At 40.4% G+C, this 19047-nt stretch overlaps 1 protein-coding gene and 1 long non-coding RNA gene across 5 annotated transcripts in view; one reads left to right on the top strand and one right to left on the bottom strand.

The window, feature by feature from the left end:
* Nucleotides 1–19047, bottom strand: part of rhobtb4 (Rho related BTB domain containing 4) — a 46580-nt gene that overhangs the window by 20768 nt on the left and 6765 nt on the right. The window contains exon 1 of one of the 4 annotated variants that reach the window (XM_017427948.3): nucleotides 5173–5201. The exons of 2 other annotated variants lie outside the window; for them this stretch is intronic. In XM_017427948.3, coding sequence (XP_017283437.1) covers nucleotides 5173–5201 — 29 coding nt within the window. Of the gene's footprint in view, nucleotides 1–2439; nucleotides 4250–5172; nucleotides 5202–19047 lie in introns of those variants that run through there. One more of the 4 variants, XM_037975079.1, reaches the window with a different exon arrangement.
* On the top strand, nucleotides 5199–8142 carry LOC112450928. Its single transcript, XR_003039658.2, has 3 exons — nucleotides 5199–5819; nucleotides 6923–7025; nucleotides 7406–8142. It is a non-coding gene; the product is annotated as an uncharacterized LOC112450928 (long non-coding RNA).

Genomic DNA, 19047 nt, shown 5'->3' with positions numbered 1-19047 from the left:
TTTCTGCAAAAGAATCCCTGTTGCTTTTTTACTCAGATGCCTGAAGGAATTAGTTTTCCTTATCAACAACAAAAGCCTTTTCATGTTTACTTAATTCTTTTAAAAGGGGGTCAAATTACATCCTCCAGGAAGTGCAGTGCAGACATCCGTACCTATCTAACTGAGAGGGAGAAAACAAGTCAGTCAAAGGCGCTGTTGTTTGAACATCACTTTCAGAGTTATAAATATCTCTTTTCCTTTGCCACCTGTGTGCCTGTGACACCTTTGGAGGCACGTACTACAGGCAGACAAGAGACAGAAGAGGCAATAAAAAGGGATCGCGCAACCTTGCTGTTACCTAATGAATGTTGACAGCAGCTGCCAAAGTGCCACTTTTCTTGCCGTTATGGGGAAAGAGTGATGAAGGGCCAATTGAGAAACCTGTAATACTACAAGTGGTCCTGCGCTGTCGGTGAAATGCTCCAAAGGACATATGGGAGTGGGGAAAAAATAAATAAATTGACTGGCTGTGGAAGACGGTAAGAAAAGAGGACTTTTATCACGACGAGTGCTTCCTATGCAACAGCTGATAAGTAGAAAAAACTGCAAGAAATAAAAGACAGGGAGGGAATTATTAATCTTAAAGAGAGGGGCCAATACAACAATCACTGACTCATGCCAAAGAGGATCAAAAGAGCAAGACCAGCAAATACCGAAGCTGCAAGGGGACACAAATCATAGCTTTTCTGCTGATACTTCTCTCCGTCGAACAGTGTGTAATTCTCTCAGAAAGAAAGACAAATGGGACAAAAAACAGAGGATAGACCAGAGTGCAGTTTATAAACCTTTTTTTACATGCCCTACAAATCATGATGCGTGCATGAGAGAGACGGTGTGTGTGAATGTGATAATGAACTTTGGGTTGTGCGTGCGGTGATGTAACCAGGAGGTGGTGTGGAGATGGTGGCGTGGAGATGGTGATGTGGACGGCATCTCAGGGGGAATCAAGGGTACCTAGTTTCCAGATATCATCCCCCATTAAAGGCTGCATCAACGCATAAACACATTTGCTTCCCATGCAACACTGCACTCGACAGACATGCACCTGCTCCAAAGATTTACCCTCAAAACTTCATGCACAACTTCACTTTAAACAATTATCTTTCGCTGCAATAGAAGAGGCTGGGGGTGGTGTTCGCAGAGCAGTGCACTTCACAGGAACTGAGGGAAAGAATAGCCTTAAAGATCAGGTTTCATTTTTCGTCAACTACCTATCTCGAACTGCTCACAGCAGTCTAGACTTTATCTGTTGGCTGGCCCCAATAAATAACTAAACCGGTCTGCAAGGACAAAGAGGTGACGATAAAACTTGTGTAAAAGGAATTGAGATACGGTTTTGTTTATGTTCTCAGTAACTTCTGCGCAGGCACGATTCAAATGTCAAATCAAGACAAAAACACAACCTATGTGGTTTACTCGGCCTTCTTACGGCTTTACTGCAGAGCGAACGTCTGTGAGTGACTATGGCATAAGAACGAAACAAAGACAGTCATGCATAATGTGTGTCACAGTGTAGCATTGCTTCAAGGCCAAACAGGCTTAAACAGGAAAGTTTATATAATCTTGAGTTCTAGTCTCCTTTTTACAGCAAACATTGGTTCTTTTCTATTCATTTATCTTTCTGTTTGTGTAGTATCCTCTGGTTTGTTTCCAGCTGTACCCACTCAACCACATCTTCACTTTATTCACCGTCTTCCTCACCCGCTACCTTTTTTTTAAATTTTATTTTCCGACATTCAGCATCACATTCTCCTCATACTCTTTCCCTAGCTGTCAACTGTCTGTCTATGACTTTAGACTTTTCCAAACCAAGGCACAATATTAAGTAAGCATTCATCCTGCAACTCCCCCCTCCTCTTTTTCTCTGTTACATAACAACTTCAGTGATCCACAGTCAGAAACCACTCATCTCTAAACCCTTCATGAGCCACATTCACAGCTTGTTTGTCTGCTTCCTTTGGGGTTAAAGATCAGAGATCTCTCAGTCTCAGTCTCGTCACCCAGCCTTGATTAAAAAAATCAAAGCAAAACAAAAAAACATCAGTAAACACCTAATTTATACATGCAGTTTCTACTAAAGTCAAAATGAATGCGTCCAATTTTCGCCGAAACAACTTTTCGCTCTAAGTTCATGACCTCCGACAAGACGAAGTCTTCTCATTCAAGCTCGTTTCCTTTTCAGGTGTGTGTGGTTGAGTGTGTGGGGACGTGGGGCTGTGTGTCTGGTGTGTATGTGTGTGAGACACTGACTGCCACAGGCACAGCTGGCACAGACGGGTTACATAACCTGGTTTGTAGCTGGTGCTGCTGCTGCTGAGCTCCCTGGATGGCTGACAGTAGACCTCAGACTCACATACACCCTGGCACAGACATACACATTCCTGCATCCACTTTACTTACCCACTGCAGATGCTACTGGTATTAACGCACACCCCACAGCAGACATCTATATTCTGCTGAATTGATAGGTCTTTGGCAGCTGCATGACAGTCGAGTTAGGAAAGAAAAACAGACTTCTTCTTCTTCTTCTCCTCCTCCCTTAGCTTCAATAAAGCTTTGTAAACACAGACGAGCTCCTCTTGGTGCCCTCATTTCCTTCCACCCTCCACACCGTCTTCCTCCTCCTCCTCGTCCTCCTTCTTCCTGTCCATATTTTCCACCTACTCTTTCCTCTCAGTTCTCTCACTATATTAACTTGTTTATCTTTATCCACTTCACACTTTGCAGCATCACTTTTTTTTTTCTATTTTTGTTTTTAACATCCGATCTGTAAGACACTCACTTTTTACACTTTTTATGTTTGGATGCATTTGTACACTCCCTCCCCCCAAAAAGATAAGAATTACGGAAGTTAACATGAAGGTTTTCAGTTCAGTTAAAACAAGTCAAAGCACTCTGCACTATTAGGACAAATAATCAGTGGCTGAAGCTTCAGTGACACCGATGGGAAGAAGATAACCCAGACTACAAGCTCTATCTCTACATCTACATATGTCATTAACTATGCCGTCTTCTTTAATGGATTTTTTTTAAAGTAAATGACACAAAGTGTATGTTTAAACTGGTTCTCTTTAGTTTAGTTCTCTTTTTTAGTTGATGTTGTAATCCTTTTCTAAATGTATGGCTTCAGCTCAACAAAAATATTCACGTTATGTAATTTTAAAATGTTTTTCTCGACGTGCTCGCATAAAAAAGTAAATCAATAATTTGCATATCACAAAACAGTAAACTGCATTTCATGACAAAGCTATTTACAACTCTGAGCTAAACTTTTTTTACATGTTACTATTCCCATCAGTCCCTACTTGTCCAGGGATGTAATTTTTTGTGTTCCAGGGCGTGGTACCTCTCAATGCATAGTACAGCAATGAAATCCGGTCAGTTTAGTCAAGATTGTGCCAAAATATATTTTAAGTTCAGGGCCAACCTTTATTATTTTAAATTCCAGATTTATTCTTGTTAACTCCCGTTCATTCCCATGGAAAGTTTTCAACTTCGAAAGTTCCTAGAATTTTTGCGACCTTAGATGGGACCATAATAAAATCACTTTTATAACTTTACTTACAATACTTAAGATAGAAAATGGGACTTTGACCTCAAACAACAACAAAAAAAGCAGCCTGGACCTGATTCAGCAGTTAAACAGGTGCTAAACTTTTTTTTTTTTTTTCTTAGAAGCACCTACCTCCACCTTCCATTACATAACATGGCGTGCTCAGAGCGAAAATAACAAACTCAAAAGAAAAGCATATACACAATTTCAAGCTCTGTAACCTTTGTGTATCTTGTACCGCAGCCCGTCAGAGGGGTCAAAACATTCAAGCCAGCCATATAATGCAGGCTCATTCTTCCATGTGGGTTTGTGAGTGCTGCACATTGTTATCTCAAAGCTGCTGACACACACACACAAAGCTAAATGCCTAATCAGAATAATAGTGAGCCTCATGACAAATCCGTGTGACAGCGCAAGAATAACAGTAGCTGTGATCTTTGGTTCATTAACACCAATGCTGGGATGAGAGCAAAGTCTTAGTGGCTAAAATGTTTTCATGTGTGTGTGAACATCTGCAGGATCTTTGGGGTATCTTGTCCTGGAAGACATCTGCATGGACAAAAAGTGTCGCAAATTAGTATTTTTATCAACATGATGAGCCACAATCTTACTGAGGTCATTATTAGATGTCTTTTTGAGAGGAAAAGAAACACTATACTGTTTTGTTTTTTGGGTTTTTTTTATGCAACTCTAGCCTGCAGATATGATATAATGCTGACAATAAAACAAGTACGGTTAAAGAAACACACCTCACGCAGAACATTATTCATTTATGTCCAGGTGGATATAAGAGAGGCTTCTTCATCAGTCCAGCTACCTGCCGGTAACACAATATCTCTGGTGACGTCATGGCCGAAGGATCAACATTACAGTGTGCGTGCTGCAAAAGTGTGTCTGCAGGCACGCTCGGCTGTGGTCTTTACAAGCTTTTGCACCTTAATCTCTTGTCACAGACAGTTCTGATCCACAAATAGCCCGGTGTTGGGTGACTACACTCATCAATGAAAAAGAAGAACCTCCCTCCCTCCTTCTCCCTGCAGCCATTCATACCCACCTGGCTCATTCATTCATTCTTTTTTTGGACTCAACAGACCCAGTGCTCCATTGTTTTGTCCCACATACTGCGAAAGACCAAAATGCATGCATTTATAGCCCTCAGATGCTATAAATGCATCCATTTACAGTCCCCACCAGATGCTATAAAAAGGCAGGTGCCTATCCTGCATCCCCAAAATGATGCGCTAAGTCTTGCGTAATGTGCCAAGCCCATCCGCTACACAATGACGATGGATTCTTATTTACAAGCAGCTTAGCAGCCTCTGCAGCACGTGATTTCACAAATCATCATTTATCAGTGGGATACACATTGAATGCAAGAATTAATTCCGGCAATTACATGGCTATTGTTGCAATATGAGAGGAGATTAAAGTATCTTAACTCCAATGAGGTCAACAGATACAAACAGCAGACGTGGTTATGTCTAGTAATTCTTTGGGAGAAATATGCGGCGGTGGTAGGTGGGGAGGGATTGCTTTGTGCACAACATGTGACTTGGTGTGCCTGCAGCGGGGGTCCCTACCTTCCGACGGTTCCGGAATTGACCCACATGCCAGACTGCTGGTGGTTCGGCCGGCCGCTCAAACCGGACGGGGACGCAGGGGGAGCGGAGAGGCGAGCTCGGCGATCCGGTTCGTCTTCGTCACGGCGCGCATCGAGCTGCAAGCAGGACCTCTGCCCCGAAACATCCTCCTCCTCCACCACCACCACCTCCTCCCTTGTGTTACTTCCCCCCTCCTTGCTGCCTCCTCTGTCCAGCGTCTCCCAGAGATCAACAAGTATATATTTCGGACTCGCCCGCTGCTGCAGACTTTCGATCAGGTGCTGCTTCGATTTCCAGACGGACACTTTGTTTGATCTGATTTTATTTTATATTTGTCTTTGATTTTTTTTTCTTTGTTTCCTAAATCAAGCCTGCACATAACCAGCCGAGCGATTGTTCTAGTCTGAGCCACCCCCTTTTGTGTTGTTGTTGCCCCAGCTGATTTCATCAGAGACACGCCTCCACGGCTGCGCGTCACCAGCCAGGACGCCGACATCACATTGTGCCGCGTTCACGGTCAGCAGGAGAAATCAAAGTCGGGACTCGAGCACGGTTCCTAAGGCGTATCCGTTTTCCAAAAGGCAACCCAGACGCTCGATAACGACTCATTTAGAAGAAAACTAGAGGTGATGGATAAAATAATGAAAAACACACCGCCCTAAGAGGCTATTTAGACATTTTCATGCCTATTTTCGCAAACAAGAAACGTCTTCTTCTTGTTTTTTTTTTCGTGGTTTGCGATTTTGTGTTTTAGACCAGTCCTCAACGAGCTTTTTTATCTTATCTAAAGAATGCTTGGCAAATTGCAAATCACCCATCCAGAGCAAGCTAAATACAGGACTTCGAGTGTAGGATGTTGGAGCTGGAGAGGAGCACTTCAAGGTCTCCGAGAGAAGGCAGGAAGCAGAGCCAATCAGCTTCCACAGAGCAGACAGTATGCCCGCCCACTTTCTGTGAACTCCCAGTACTCCGTTAAACATGCTCTTTAATTATTAGAGCTCTCACATCCACCTTTGGACTGGCTGCATCCGTCTAATGCAGACACAAAGGACAGGGTCTGATTTTATGATATGAATAACAACAACAATAATACCTTAAAAGGATAGGGTTAGGGTTAGGGTTAGGGTTAGGGTCAAATGTTCAAATGAATAAATATCTATCAAGTTTATCATGTTTTTTGTTTCTACGTTTTGATCATACAACTAAATTATCCTGTAACAAAATTAAACTAAAAAGAAACAAACACACAAACAAAACAAAACAAAACAAAAACGTTTAAATTATATAATAACATCGTTGGGCAAAGCGTAGATTATTATTTTTTTCTTCTACAGTTATTCTGGGTGATCAGGCATAGCAACTACCTCATAGCAACTGTGCCTCCTCTGAATCCAGTACACACACACACATACACACACACATGCAAACACACACAAAGTAGATCATTCATTGGATCATGGCAATGTCCAAACTTGTGCCCCTTTCTATGGTCTGCGAATTCATTCCTGGAATGGATGTACCAGCGGCGGAAAAAATATGCTTCAGTGCTGCCAAGAGGCAAAAACAGTCAGCTCGTCTGTCAAGAAAGCTGTTCCCTATTTCAGCTTTTTATAGCTTTGCTGCTGCGTGTTAACGTTTCTTTTGAGCTCATCTGTTGGAGCAGCTGTTCACAACTGCAGCTCGCGACAGGGGAATGTGCTTTTCTCATACAACGCTTTGTGTTTTGTAGGGTTCTGCAGTGGGTGGTCATATGTCCATCCTGGACAGTCTTACTGCTAACTTTCTCCTGTGACCGTGCAAGACTGAAGACAGACATCTACTGGTGGAATCTGGTACTGATCCCAGGGAAACAAAGAAGGCATCCACTCTCGGTGCCACGTTAGGCCAGTGCTGTCACTCAAGGCCAATCAGGACAACAATAAATTCATGTTTTGGCAAAAATCAGGGCAACAAGTAACAGCTGTGGATATCAACGTTTTTGCCTATAGCAAATAAATGAATACATATCATGCTATAGTCAATGTTACATAATGATATATGGAGCTTTCATTATGCCTCTGCAGTCTTATATTAAAAAAAAATTGTGTTTTATGGTGCAGAACAAGAAAACAGCCACAACACTAAAATAAACCAAGGTTAAATCAACAATATGTTTTTTTTTGTTTTGTTTAGTTTTTGTTTTTTTATCAATTTGTTCAGTTTTGTTTTGCAGGCCTGAGAAAATGCTGCCCCCTGACCCAGCTGGCACAGCCAAAATGAAGCAGCATAAAAGACGGTCCGGAATGCTGCTGGAGAAAGCAGGGGTTAGGCACCACTGGCACCAAGAGGGGCTGAGAACTGTGAAGAGGCAGCTTCTTTTGTCGAAGAGGTGAACTTGTGTGAGAACTCTCAAACGGCGCAGTCTGAGGCGACGCCTGGCCTTTTCAGCTGTGGCAGGACAAACAGAACGGCTCTTTCTCGAACGGCTTTATCACTCTTTTACTAACTGAGCGAGTGTTCTCCCAGAGCCTTTCCATTTTGGTGAGATTAAAGTTCGGAGAATGAGCTGAGATCATGCTTTGGCATGGCTGCTTCAAACACCTCATCCTGTCGGGACAACTTTTCGTCCACTATGAATTTATTTTCATCCAGCTCCTGACCACTAATTGAATAAACAACATGTTTTATTTGATCACATTAAAAGTGTGTTTTTTATGCCAAATAATAATCAAGCTAGCTTTGTTTAACTGCAGGTATAGTAACTCCCACAATTTTGAGCAAAGAACAATGATTTTTTTTTTTTCAATTTTTTTAACAGAGCCGTACTGTTATCATGTTATATGTGAGAAATAAAATAAATAAACACCTTTAGACCTATAGTAATTACTACTCTGTTTTTAAAAAGCCAGTTTGATTGTATAAAACCTTCAGGAGAAGTTTACAGACTCAAGAAGGGTCATCTACTGTGTCTTCCCCACAGCATTCACTAGGATTTAAACAAATCTGGGATGATCTTTTTTATGATATTAAAAGTAAAAGTAAAAATATTTGTCAGCCAACAAGGGTAATGTTGGAAAAGGAAGCTATCCCCTGCTTTAAAACATGGTGGTGGAATGGTCATGCTTTGGAACTGAGTTGCAGCCAGTTGTATGAATGAGTGTTTCCCAAAGTTGGAGTGGGGACCCTATTGGAGGTTATTAAACAACAAGTGTGGGGTCATAGGAAGTTCCACAGAAATTAAATGAACATAAAAGATGATCGCAAATTGCATATTTAGCCTTAACTGTTACAAAGCGATAAAACCAATGGTCAGAAAAGCACAAAAAATTGAATAATGTTTGACGAAACTCTTTGTTGAGTAGCTTTTTAGCGATGTTTGTAAATTTCAGCAACGTAATCAGGGTCAACAAGTCTCTGCAGCTTTTATTATGTGACTCGAAAGCAGAAAAGTTGGGGAGCCACTGGTACAAAGTGAAACATTTAGGTTACGGGAATGGATGGCTTCTACAACCAGACAATGTGCCCCCAAAAAAGTTGCAAGCTGGAGATTTAGTCTCACAGACTTAGATCATCAAAAATATGTTATTTGGCCTCAAAACAGCAGTGCATGTGATACAACCCAGTATGCATTTTTTAGAGTGAAACGCTGTTTGCAAATCAGTAGACAAAAATGTTAAAAAGAATTGAGATACTATACACTTTAAAATGTGTTATGACCTCTGAACTTGCCAAAAAAAGGGGATACATTCAGAGAACACAAAGTCTTGCTTTCAGTCTTTTAAAATGTCTGTTTCCTCCCTGTGCAGTGTTTTCTTTTTCCACCTAAAGAGGCTGTAATATCCAGTTTCAGCTGCTGGTGTTTTGTTAAAGTCATTGTTTGCATTGTTGTGCAAGTAGGCTCCCCTGGCTTCCTTTCAGATGATATCATGAGTTTCTTTCCACACCAAGAAACAAATATCAAGTATCAATTTAATGGCCATGGTGCATTTTAGGAGAACATGCTCGCCCTCATCTGATCCGATCCTGTCCACTCCCTCCCGACTGACCCTGCACTCACCCCTCCAGCTTACCCGAATGTCCAAAAGGCCCACTCAACCCCTGCCCCAGCTCTGTACTGGAACTACTCTAAAGCTGTCAAAACACCCAGCTTCTCACACTCCTCACGTCCATACAGAGCTCTTTTTTTTTTTCCTTCAAGCACACACACACACACACACACACACACCAACTCAAGCTTTAACAAACACACACACAGTGAAAACAGCCAACATACAGCCAATTCACCGCCACAAGTAGGTCAGAGCTGCAGTGGGTCTTCCACACACCTCCCATGGAGCTGATAACAATATCAAAGATTAAATTCTGCCTTCACCTCTGACACATACGGATACAGCCCCATAACAACAAAGGATGTGCCATAAACGCGTAGTTCAAAAATATGGAGTCATTTGTCTTTGTTTCACGTGACAAGTCAGGTGAAAAATACAGATGTATATTTTGGAGAAAAATAAATCAGAGGTCAAAAGTCAAGAGCAATAATGGAAGGTCTAAAGGCTACACCGAAATAAGTTTGTTGGAAACTAAGACTTTCAAACGACGTGTAGCGGAAAAACACTGACAAAGCACACACAAGAATTCAAACTGGCATAACGCAAACACAAGCGCACACACACATGCTTTGACATGGAGAGGTGGCTGAGCTTTGCCAGAGCCTGTATGTTATTTAACAGCCTGCCTCTCTGACAGAGGGTGACGGGGATGTCGGCAGAGTGAGAGTTTAGGTGAAAAGTTATTCAATGCTCGATAAGGCCGGAGAGAAACTACAGAGGGAGACAAGCAGGGACACAAGAGAGAGAGAGAGAGAGAGAGAGAGAGAGAGAGAGAGAGAGAGAGAGAGAAAGAAGACAGATCAAGTATATCATTTACTTGCTATGTTATCAGCAGATTTTTTTTTTAATCTAATGTCTGTTCTGAAACTGTGTGTGTTCAACTGCTCATTGTTGCCTCATTACATCCTAATAAAGTCACTGCACTTCTCATGAAAACTGGAAATGGACAAACTCCAAAAGGCTGTTGTGGATTAGTTAAAGAATGCTGTAATTTGATTTTTATATATAGTTTTTATATACAATGAAAAAAACTTATTTTTTCAAATCTATTTCAGCTTTATTTCATGCATGTCACTTTTTGTTTCTAATAGACATCACTTTTAGTTGGAAACATTTCAATTGCTGCTTAGTTTTGTAGAACCAGGCCTTTATTTTCACAAGTCTATATCGTTTTGTAATTGATAATTAAAGACTACTAAATTTAACATTAAAAGATGATTCAAAGACCAAATTAATTGGTCACAAGTCTGAATATATATTTATTTTATTTAGACTTTGGTCACCTATTATTTGGGCATGATTTACTGATTTGGGTTTTGTCTCTTTCATATTTTTAGGTGTTTCTGTGATATATAAATTTTATTAAAATGGCTAAATTCTTTTGGCTGAGTGCATTCTGAATTGGTCTAAAAATATTCAGGGCTAAACGAGGGCTATGAGTCAGCACAATGTTGAAATCCCATCTGTTCCTCACTGGGTCATTCATAAGTTGCAGTCAGAACAAAAAATAAATAAATAAAAAGTTCTGGTTTTATATTCACGACTCACTGAACAACATGCAGGAGCATCCAAATCAGACAGTAACAGTGTCAACACGTCATGTTTCATTAGCTGCAAATCCTTAGAGCGCAACACTTAAAACGTTTTTTAAGTCTTCGTTCGCTTGTGATGCAGATTCGTGATCAGCTCAAGTCTGTGCTGGCAATGATGGGGAATATATGTGAGGAATGCAAAGTGGCTACAAGGACTAAAGGCGAAGACTGAGAAGATAACAGATAGGATGGGAGAGAGGGATGCATGAACATGGCATTGCTGATAGATTTTAGAAAAAGTAGTCCATCTCTTATTATTGACCCTTAATCCATGTGAGACTGAACAGAGCACTAATTAGAATACAAGATGTCTCACATTTTAAACCTTGGCCTTCTTGAACCACTGCCTGAATGAACAAGAAGTGCTGACACTGTTCCTAATTTGGTGTCCTCCATCTCCTAATACAAAACAAGGACAGTTATGTAGCAACACATCAGTCAATGCTGTTCCACACGCCAATGCCGAGTTAAACACACTTCCCCTAGGTTAAATAATGACTGGGATCTTCAAACACCTAAAACATCATTAACGTTAAAAAAGGAAAAACAATCAAATCAAGAGTGTAGATCTTCTGAAACGGGGTTATGTGAATTTTGAACAGTTAATATCTTACCTGTTGTAGATAACTTTTTGAACGATCTCCCTTTGGAAAAAGCAGAGTTTATTTCTGACCAGATTGATGACCTAATACCTAATCCAAGTAGAGCAGAGACCAAATGGATCTCTGCCAATAACTCCAATCTAAAAAAAATCCCCTTAGTTCATGCTAATACTGTTGTATCAATGTTTACACTGCCATCAGCTTTGCACTACAAGGTGCACGCAGTGGCACAAACTAGCCATTATCTGATCCACCCTACCAAAATGAACCTTTCTTCGAAGGGAAAAAGTTCCAAATATTCCTTTGTGATGGCATATTTGCTTTTATTTTTCTAAAAGGCAACAGAATTAGCTAGAGATAGACTTTAAGGTTTGAGCTTCTGAAGGTTTTAGAGGATGCTCTGAAGTCTTAGGTGGCACAAATCCTCTCAGATAAATACAAACTAAGAGTCTGCCTGGGAGTCATAACACCTGTGTGTGTGTTTTTTGTTTTTTTTTTACTTCAGGGCATCGAGGTTGTACAGGAAAGGGCTTGAGTACACGTATAGACAGGTAGGCTCACGACTTACACAATCCCAAAATACTTCTTTTAGTTTTGGTTTCAAGTAGTAAGCATGGGGGCAACAAGTAAGCGTGAAGAAAGAGCTGTTTCAAACAGCCAAAAAAAGCAGGATTTTTAGATAACATGCGCTCGGGCAAAGACACATGCACAATCTCTGCTGGACAGAGGCATACAGGTCAGCAGAGGTGCCTCGTAAGCTGTGGCTGGCAAGTGGCAGGGCTAATCTCATTAAGACTCTCTTCAGCTGCTGCTTCAGACTCTTAAAGGGATAGTTCAGTTCACTCACTTTGCTGAACATTTTGAGCTTAACACTTTTTTTTCAGCCTGGAGATTTCCTCTTGAGTTGAAACAGGTAGACTTTATTGTACATGTTTAGGTTCTCTTATACTGATAAAAACAGCTTTTATAAAAGCCACAATGGATGCTTGATGCTTGAAGGGTTAGGTAAGAGACAGGGAATGTGTCTGAAGAGAAATATCATGGGAAACGAATGTTGAACTATTTAGGGTTGCATTTATTCAGTTCCTGCACGAGTCATTAAAGAAAAGGAATGGGACAAGCACTTAGCATGAGTTCTTGGTTGGATGTGTTGAACAACAACCGTGGGACTGAGAACGGGGTGTTCTCCAGGAGCAGAGCCAGATGAAAACAATTTAATGTTAGCAAGGGAGCAAAGGTTCAGATCACCAGACCTGAACCTCTGAGAGCAGGAACCTTTGAAATGATCTTGTAAACAGAGCAATCAGCCTGATATAGAAGCAACAAATAGCAAATATGAAAACGATGTGAGTCTGCTTTTTGTAAAATCCTGTGACACTGAGACAAAGACCGAGGCTCAAAAAGAACACAAAAGAACACAGAGTGGCCGATGATTGATTCAGAATGGTGCAGTTCTGCCTGACCAAGTCTTGACAATGTCCAACATTTCTGCTGCATAATGCCTTGAACAAGTTTAACAACCCACTGAGCAACAGACACAAATAGATGTCATTTCAACACTGGGTCAATATTTCAGCACTGATGTAGGATTTTATTTTCTGCTTGCTTGTTACAAAAAAAGGGATATTCTTTTTTACACATAAAACAAGGTAACCGTGTGGAAAATCTATGCTGCAGTTGAACAGACCGGACAATGTCTGTGATAAGACGTGCACAAAACTTTTACTCCTCAACTTTTTGAACCTTAACAGTGAACCAGAAACGTCTCCATTAAACATATGAACATCAGCTTGCTCCCTGGAAAGTGTAATCTACAGACCTTTTTTCATTTAAAGCACTAACAGCTCAGATGAGCTGTGAGTTTATTGTCTGATTTATTTCAATTCTCTTTCCTGCTCGTCAGTAAGTCTGTCAGCAGTGTCAGTCTGATCATGACCAAACATGTAACATACTTTAAAAGACAGGATGCTTTGTGCTTGAGAACTGTATTTGGAAATAACAGGTCATTAAAATTACAATTCTTTTGACCTATCCAAAAGATTAAACTCATTATGTGAAGCTGCTGTGATGCTGTAGGCACCCTACATCTCATTATCCACCGATGTGTCTTGACACTGGTGTAAATAAAGACAAAAAAATTGTGTTTACTAAAGCCCAACGTTCATGCAGTTCAAAGATTATTTGCTTTAGAGTTTGAGAAAAATAGAAATTAATTTAAATGTGCTTAGAATGTAGGTGTTCAGAGATGATTTTCTCTCCGTGACAGCCTTGCCTGACAGATCCTTTAGTTCTGTTTTAGCAAAGAAGGCTTAATCATCATGGCAAACATGATGCAGAGAGCTGTGTACATTACAGAGCTTTACTGAACAGCACATGGAAGGGCAGATCAATAAGTGATAAACAACAATGTCTAATCTGCCAGGAAGTCTGTCCATCAATACATCTGACCCACCCCAGACAAATTCCACCTCACTACAATCTGCTGTAATACTGGAAGTGATGATGACCTCCAAATCTTTTTTTTTTTTATCTCATCTTTCACTCTAGTTTTGAAGTCATATTAGATGTGGAAAAAAAAATATTGGAGGGCAAATCGTATTCCTTCAAAACACTGTGTAACAGAAAGCAAGGTTATGAGATTTCTGTGTGCCATTTATTTAAAATGTGGAAGGGACAAAATAAAAAAAAAAAACAATCACATTGCTACAAGTGAATAATTTGTACATTAAATGAAGTGAAATGGGGTACAAGGTAGTGGCCAGAGTAGCGATTACCTTAAGAACAGAAAGGGTCAAAGGAAAGTAGTGAAGAGAGCAACATATCTGGCCTTTGCACAGGTCAGTCAGTACTCTGAAAACAGCCTGATTAAACAGAGAATGAAGCCAAGACAAACACCTCTAGACTTCAGTCTGGCACAGAAAAGCAGAGCTACAGCCCCGCTGAAATCACACCGCGTCCACTCTGTACGTCAACTCTGCAAAGCACAATGCTCCAGGGAGATTTTCTGTCAGTTTAAATTGCTATATCATTAAAGACATTTTGCCATGTGCTGTATATGTAAGGGTGCATGTGTTCATCACCTTATAGAATGAACTGCAGAGGGAATAATTTTATTGTCTTTTGCACCTCTACTGTCAAATGTTATCAGTGCAGGAAATTAAAGTACTGGTTATAAATCACATATTTTAAATTATTTAAATAAATCATTACAAATGTTTTTCAACATTTGTAATGCTTTTGCCTGTGCCTGTGTGTGTGTGTGTGTGCACATTTGTCTGTACAATTAGCAAAATATCACATGAATCACTGAATGGAAGTTCATGAAGGTTTCAGAACGTAATCACTATATGGACATCTACAACTGATTAACCATTGGAGTCAATTTGACTCAAGATGGCCGCCACAATGAAGCAAAAAAATGGCTATAACTCAGTTTTCCAAATATTGAGCTAAAATTTGGTGTGATAGTATCTGAGACTGATCCCCAACTTATACTCCGAGTGCTAACGATTGGACCATTGGAATCAACTCTGTCTGTCTGCTGTCTGTCTGTTGGTTCTTTAATTTGCAATTTGTTTTTATTTTTTAGTAGCTAACTCTTTTCTCTCAAAAGTTGTTGTTTTTCTAATATTTCACATAACTCAGAAATACAGTAAATGAGCTAAAACTGCCCTGTCATTACTTTGTCTTGTGGTTTATATTTATATCCTCCCTCGAAAATCTGACCTGCTATTAATGTTGCTTAAAAAAAAAATTCTCAGCTGGAAGATGGAAATTCTCATTTCGGTTGCAAAAACTGTTGTTCGCAAATCCAGAAATAGAAGGTAGAAATCAGAGAAGAAGGGAAGTATGAGTGTAAACAGCAAAACTCACAGACAGTCTGTGACACAAATAAACCATTTGACAAACAGGAAGGTCCTTTTTTTGTGTTTACTTCAAATAGCCCGCCTGTTGTTTGTCCATTTGTATTGAGTTCCTCATATTGTATTCCACTTGAGCAAACAAAAAAACACAAACCTGTTGCAAGATGAAAAGCATTCATTTTGGAAGCGATGCACTTTCATTTTATTCAACAGAGCTTTGGGTGGATTTTTTTTTTAATCCTATGTGGCCATTTTCTCAGAAAATAGACAAGCATGTAATCCTTTAGCTGACCTGAAATCACAAAAAAAAAAAGGAAATCAAATGTAGAGATATAATTTTCATCGCGCAGCAATAACTTTAACGTGTACTTGCTGAAATGGAATTACCATGCATGTATAGTTTGTTTGTTCTTAATTCAATAAACAGGACAGCAAATGCACACGCGCACACATAAACACACACATGGACAGTCGCAGCTGATGCACTATGCACGGTATGTATTTCAGAATAGTGTGATGGAAAAATCTATACTCGTGGTCAGTTATTTCTGCACTACTGCACCGCGGCCTGGTACACAAGCAGCATGAAATAACCGCCGCACACTGTGACCACATGTCATTTAGTTGCCAAACTGAAGCCCAGCCACACAGGTTTTGATGGTGTGAAGAAGGGCACGGGGCAGGCAGCTGGAAGGTTTTTGGAAAGATGCATAACTCCTGATCAAAGCTTATCCTTAACACTTGTGAGCAGCTCATTTGGAGCAGTGGAACGTTACAGTGATTCTCCGGGAAACTATGCACTAATAAAGACTTAAAGGGATGGCTCAAAGATGTTGGGGTCCTGTGGAAAGGTTATGAGCAACTACTATCTTACCTGTTCCAAATAGCTCTTTGAGTAACCTCAGTTTGAAGAAATAAGAGTTTAATTCTGACCTGAATGACAAGCTAACAGTAAGTGAGGGCAACACCAAAGTGGATTGCTACCATCTTAAAACAAAAAGTCAGAAAAACAAACAAACATAAAAAAACCCTCAGCAGCCAGAATGGAGCTTGAGAAGATTAAGGAAGTCAATCTTTCTGCACAGAATGATGTTGTTGTCTAATGCTTTGGGGTTAAGTTTCATGTGATATTTAGAGAGAAACATAATGATCAACTTGATCAAAGATTTAAACGGAAATAAGATCATTATAATTTTAATGTAAAACAGTTAAAAAGAAACTCTCTCTTTAGATGAATTCACTTGATAAATTCAAGCAGGTTTTGATGTGTCACTACTAAACTTCTTTCCATTTCTTGTATTTTTATACTAAAAATGAAGTTAAGTAATAATTAAAATAAACTTGTTCTGCATTTTATATCCCCTTTTTTAATTATGTAAAAGGTCACTGAAGGGCCTTGTGGCTAAAAATGTATTCAAGCTAAAAATATTAAACTGTTCCAGAGTTGCGGTGATTCAATTTGAGATTTTCATTTGGGAACGAACCACAGACACTGGATGCAGGCAAACATTAACTGGGATAATGACAGAACCTTCGTCCTCAGACTCGCTACCATCAGTTAGCGCTACTGACTCATCCATTGAGGCAGCTGAGAGGCTGGAAAGGCACACCAAAGGGAGTCCGTCACGTTGCGTCAGCATCCCGAACCTGTAAAATCTGAGCAGCCACGACAAAGGATCAGACCAGCCGTGAAAAGAAACACCTTACTTAAAGGTTATTTATAAATCCAAACACAGATTAAAATCTTGCCGTTTCATCTGTGGGTTGGCCAAGATAAAACAAGTCTAACCCTGATGAGCAGGAATGACACCCTTGGGTGTTTCTCTCTCACTGAGTAACTGAGCATTAGTTTAATGCTTTCAGCTCAGATAAAGCCACGTACACACTGGGAGGGAGCAGGGATGTGTCAATGTATTTATGTCTTCACAATGCTGAAGAGGTTTGTGGATTTTGGAGGTTTAAGGGCTTCGCTGTTTGAGTCATTGTGCTTGTGTGTCAGTTTCTGTTGACAGTTTTTCTTTCTGTGTGATCATATTAAAGTTTTTACGAGTGAGCGCTGAAATCACAGTGTTACAGCTCCCTGCCACACTTAAAATCAGTTACGCCAGAGCGCCACGAACACAGATCCCTGCAAACGGTGTCCCCCTTTTCAGGTTTTCTTCCAGTACTTTCCCCGTTCAAACGAGTAAAATGAACTTTTCTTCTCTGACTCGCCTCGTCTCACCCAAGCAGAGCCCCCGATGCTGCCATAGGTGCTAATTGGCGGGGTCTCCTAATTCTCAGCTTGCGAGTTTCAAAAAACAAAGGCAGATGGATAGACAGGCAGGCAAGATGCGAAAACAAAACAGGAAGATAGGCAGACAGACAGACAGCCGAGGCGCATAGACGCGGAAAACGAGAGACGTGAGAGATTACCACTGTGCGAACAACACAGAAGTGAGACATATGGGGCTGTTTGGGCCCCCATGCAGACATGTGAAGGAACATAGAGTGTGGGGTCGGGTTCCAAGGTCCTGCAGGGAATGTAGGGAGTCAAACCCACCTGTTCAAGTGAACCTAAACCCCATTAAACAAACAGATATGCACCATTTTCACCACTAAAGCCTCACATCACCTCTTGTGCTGTAAAAAAAAGCAGTTTGTGATTGCACAACACACACACACACACTTGATGGCATTCCCTCAGTCATACGATGGTGCCAATTTGCTCAAGAGGATCAACTTTCAGCCACAAATGAGGGGAGCAAGCAGATGCAAAAAAACAAACAAACAGACACCCAGGTATCAGATTGCACACATATTAAAAAAATATGCACGCAGAATCACATGCAGATGCACAGGAGGATAAGTTTGTTGCAGTGACACATCTTCACAGCCATGGTACAAAACAAAACATCTCATGAAGGCAAACACGAACATAAATAGAAAGGAGCTTCAGCCAACGAACCAAATGGTGCCACTTGGTGTTTTGGCCACGATGTGCAATCCTCTCCTGAGTTGCAGACACACACACACACACAAATGCAACTAACATTTTAAAGAGTTAAAATATTCAAAATACCCCAGAACACACAGTATCACACCCTTTATGTGGTGGTAAAGTTATAAATAGCAGAAGAATTTTCATTTACAGGCTTTACGACTAAGAGTTTTTATACTAAAATATCAACACAACAATTAGTCCAAGGCTTTTCTTTTATTATTTCAGTTCGTCACCCAGTTATAGATTCCTCTTTTGCTGTAATTCTAGCGCACCCCAACCTTTCTCAGACCTCTTGTAACCAGTTATTTTAAAGCCAGGCAATGCAGAAAATGCACCCAGGCAGAGTTTCCTGCAGTGCACAGTTCAAGTGGGAGACACTGAGACTCAGGAACATAAACAGACACTTGTAGAAGAAAAAATAAAAGGGAAACTAAACACACGAAAAGCTTCACGGATATCGAAGTCAAAGCTAATCTTGCTGACCCCGACCTTTTGCCCAGAACTCTGTCAGTACGTTCTGTCAACAGTGACGTCGCGTAATGTGCCCGGCCATCCTAGACCGCCGAACACACATCCCTCTGCCAAACCGTGGCCTACAGGTGCTGGTCATAAAATTAGAATATCATGAAAAAGTAGATTGATTTCAGTAATTCCATTTAAAAAGTGAAACTTGTATATTATATTCATACATTACATACAAACTCATATATTTCAAATGTTTATTTC

This window comes from Kryptolebias marmoratus, linkage group LG1, assembly GCF_001649575.2.
Source record: "Kryptolebias marmoratus isolate JLee-2015 linkage group LG1, ASM164957v2, whole genome shotgun sequence".
Classification (NCBI taxonomy): domain Eukaryota; kingdom Metazoa; phylum Chordata; class Actinopteri; order Cyprinodontiformes; family Rivulidae; genus Kryptolebias; species Kryptolebias marmoratus.
The sequence above is the reverse complement of the archived record's forward strand: the minus strand, read 5'-3'. Positions and strand labels throughout refer to the sequence as shown.